At 38.4% G+C, this 4,046-nt stretch overlaps 1 protein-coding gene across 4 annotated transcripts in view; it reads left to right on the top strand.

Annotated features, from left to right (window-relative positions):
* INPP5F (inositol polyphosphate-5-phosphatase F) overlaps positions 1–4,046 on the top strand; it is a 100,696-nt gene that overhangs the window by 77,382 nt on the left and 19,268 nt on the right. For 3 of the 4 annotated variants that reach the window (XM_012803675.2, XM_023511632.1, XM_023511633.1), the window contains 3 exons: positions 1,322–1,446; positions 2,531–2,608; positions 3,452–3,572. In XM_012803675.2, the coding sequence (XP_012659129.1) occupies positions 1,322–1,446; positions 2,531–2,608; positions 3,452–3,572 (324 nt within the window). Of the gene's footprint in view, positions 1–1,321; positions 1,447–2,530; positions 2,609–3,451; positions 3,573–4,046 lie in introns of those variants that run through there. The other variant, XM_023511635.1, reaches the window with a different exon arrangement.

Below are 4,046 nucleotides of genomic sequence, written 5' to 3'. Positions count from 1 at the left end.
TATTTTTTGGTTGCAGCCGTCATTGTTGTTTGGCGGGTCTGGGCTGGGGACCTTAGGTGTACGTGGCTGGCGCCTTAGCCGGTTGAGCTATAGACGCCGAGCCCAGCTATTTTTTTGGTTGCAGTTGTTGTTTTAGCTGGCCTGGGGCAGTTGGAACCCACCAGCCTCAGTGTACATGGCTGTGCCCTACCCACTGAGCTACTGGTGCTGTCGTATATTTTTGATTTTTATGTTGCAGATTGGTTCTGCTGGATAGTAGTTTGGTTTTTTACCTTTGCTTGTACTGTCATTTGGTACATAGGCTTAACATTTTTATGCTACCACATCTGTCTGTCTTCTCCTTCATGCCCTCTAGTTTTATGTTACACTTAGGAAGTCATGTCCCAACCTACAATTATGGAAACCTTTACATTTTCTTCTAGCTTTTTATAATTCAAAGAAAAAATATTTAGATCATTAATCCATCTGGAATTGTGTGCATAATTAATGAGATATTGGAAGCAAACATAAGCTTCCCCCCATTCCCCATATGGACAGTTATCCTAATCCTGGTTATAGAACAGTCCATATTTGCTTCCAAATGGTCTTATCGATGTGTCTCAGACTCCTTAGTGTACATAGATCTGTCTCTGGGCCATCAGTCCTATTTTGCTGGGTCATTTATCTACTTCTACACTAGCACTACAGTTTTAGTTGCTATAAATAAAAGAGTGTATTTTGCTCCAGTGGGGTAAGTCTCCCTTTATTATTATTAGTTTCCAATTTTTCCACATATTTACTCTTCCAGGTGAACTTTAGAATTAATTTGCCGAATTCATAAAAAGGTCCTGATTGAATTTTGGTTGGGATTGTTGAGTCTATAGCTTAACTGGGGGAACTTCACATCCTTACAGTATTGCATCTTGCCATCCAGCAACGGGGCATGTGTCTCCATTTATTCAGGTTTTCCTCTGTGTATTTCAGCAAAGTTTTATAGTGGTTCAGTATGCAGGTTTTATGTATTCTTTAAAAATATTATTCTGGACACTTGAACTATGTACTATTTATAATTAAGAACTTTGTTTTCATTACATATTCTAATTGGTTATTGCAAATGTCTAGAGAAACTATGCTATCGATATAAGCAGTTCTCATAAATTTATGGAACAAATGAAAAACATTTAACTGGTAGGAAAAAAATTGATACTTGAGTGCCCTAATTGCTAGGCATGACTATAAAATATTTCTAAAACATAATTCCAAATAAATCCATTAAAAAGCATTATGATTTCTAATGCCTAATTGAACTTAAATTTTTCTTTCTGTCTTTTTACTCTTACAGGTAATTATTAACTTGGTAGACCAGGCAGGAAGAGAGAAAGTTATTGGGGATGCTTACCTGAAGCAGGTGCTGCTGTTCAACAACTCACACCTCACTTATGTCTCCTTTGACTTCCACGAGCACTGGTAAGGCGGCTTCCGCCTGTGATAGGCGCTGCCCCTGGAACTCGAGCTTCTCTTTTCTTTGCTGGGAAGAAAAAAATTTTTTTCTTGTTAGAAAGGGAAAGGTAGCATTTGCTTACTTAGTTTTAATTTTCATAATTTTATTTTAGCTAAAATGTTGGATTAATTATTCCCCAAATATTTACCATCTTCCTCTTCCCGATTGACTTAAAGGCTTGAAGAGTTCTGTTTTTGCTTTGCTCATGCTCTTAAAGAATTTAGGGAGCACTTCCTTTCTGCCTGGGTCTGGGCCTAGCAGAAGTAATAGCGATTCCTTTCTCAAAAATTATCTTGGCTCGGCGCCTATAGCTCTACTGGCTAAGGCGCCAGCCACGTACACCTAAGGTGGTGGGTTCGAATCCCCAGCCCGGACCCGCCAAACAACAATGACGGCTGCAACCAAAAAATAGCCGGGCGTTGTGGCAGGCGCCTGTGGTCCCAGCTACTTGGAAGGCGGAGGCAGGAGACTCGCTTGAGCCCAGGAGTTGGAGGTTGCTGTGAGCTGTAATGCCATGGCACTCTACCCAGGGGGACAGCTTGAGGCTCTGTCTCAAAAAAAAAAAAAAAAAAAAAAATTATCTTGCAGGCTCTTCTCCATACTCTGTTAGAAACACTTCTTTCCCTATGGATAAACTCCACTAGAGTTTGCTGTGGAAAAACAAAAATCAGTGAATCATTTCGATGGTGCTTTTATCTTCTGCGTACTTTAGAATCAAGGTCCTTCATCCTCTAAATCCTGTCCTAATCCTGACTCTAATTTGGGTTAATTTACCTAGATATTAGAAATTTGGTGGAGAAAGAAGCTCTTAGCATCTGTAACGTGCTTCAATGTATTACGTATGCTTTCTTCCACAATGCGTATTAATTAAAAACATTTATATAATTGTCCTTATAATATATATAGTAGTATTAGCCTTATATACATATCATAATCATTCTTTTCAATTGTTTTCCAAGCTACCTTAAATGTCATATCTTAAGTAAGTTTTTGAAAATTAATTTTATCATTATATTGAAGATTTTCTCTTTCTTCTGGCATGGGTTTTAGCCGAGGAATGAAGTTTGAGAATGTCCAAACACTCACAGATGCCATTCATGACATTATTCTGGACATGAAGTGGTGCTGGTAGGTATTTCATCAGTCATTTTGACAAACTCTTGGTCTGTGAAATCACATATCTCTACCTGGTATCATTAAGCAGCATGCTAAGAATGGATTTATGTGCTCTGCTTCCCAGTTCCTACTCTTTTTAAGAGAATGTTGTTGATCAAAAGATGCACAGTCAGGCCAAATGAAATGAAGTGCTCTGTGACTGCTCTTTAAAGACCTAAGTTTATTTCTTCTTGTGCCCCAGGGCCCACATTTCATTTTTCTCACCATCTCTGACACTGGAAGGAAGGCTTAGAGGGACTTGGTCTCACTTTTCAGGCATTTCAAAATTACCAAAGACTACAGGAGGTTAAAATTGGCTTAAAGGACAGGAGAGAATATCTGATTATATTTTAAGACTACACGGTGGCCAGAGAAGTTAGATGAGCAAGGCATGCTGCGTGAATGCTCCCTGGGTGGTGAAGTAAATTAGTCTTTTTCAGATAGTTGAGATGTATTTCTACTTTGAGTCCAGAGGAATAAGATGGTGTTTTAAAGTATGTTCTGTTTTTCTGACTGTGTAGAAAAGCATAATTTGGGGTTGTGTCAGCTCTGCCTGGTAGCTGTAGGACTTGGGGAAGTCGCTCTTTCTTCACCTCAGTTGTGTGTTGTTTTAAGTGGGGATGATAATCTCTTCCTTGCTGAGTTATTGTGTAAGTTCACAGTAATGTTTAACAGGACTCAGTAATGCCTGAGGCGAATTGATATTCCCAGCAGATTGATAGCTCATGCTGCTGTTATTATTGTTAAAGAATTGTCTTTTGAAAAATCTCTTAAAGTATTTCATATTGTTAAATAATCCCATCCTATTTTTGAAAGGGTCGATGAAGCTGGGGTAATATGTAAGCAAGAAGGGATTTTTCGCGTTAATTGTATGGACTGCCTGGATCGCACCAACGTGGTCCAAGCTGCCATTTCAAGAGTGGTAATGGAACAGCAGGTAATTTGGAGTCCGTTGGGTTGTAAATGCTCATTTTATAAATGCTTTTGTTCACAAGTACACAAGTAGCTAACATCTTTTTCTTTTTTTTTATAATTATTTTTTGTTAAATCATAACTTTGTACAATTGATGCAATTATGGGGTTCAGAGTACTGCTTCCTAACATCTTTTTCAAACATCAAATGCTCTGTAGAACACTTATGGCATACAACCATTATTACATTAAAACTTGGAAAGTGCAACATTCATTAGAAATAAGATGATTAAAGTAGCATTTTCTTAATCACTAATTTCGAAAATGTGTTGTTTTTTTTTTTGAGACAGAATTTCACTGTATCACCCTCAGTAGAGTGCTATTGCATCACAGCTCACAGCAACCTCAAACTCTTGGGCTCAGAGGATTCTCTGGCCTCAGCTTCCCAAGTAGCTGGGACTACAGGTGCCCACCACAACACCTGTCTATTTTTTTTTTT

Source organism: Otolemur garnettii, unplaced genomic scaffold (assembly GCF_000181295.1).
Source record: "Otolemur garnettii isolate 467f Iridium unplaced genomic scaffold, OtoGar3 scaffold00021, whole genome shotgun sequence".
Lineage (NCBI taxonomy): Eukaryota > Metazoa > Chordata > Mammalia > Primates > Galagidae > Otolemur > Otolemur garnettii.
The sequence above is the reverse complement of the archived record's forward strand: the minus strand, read 5'-3'. Positions and strand labels throughout refer to the sequence as shown.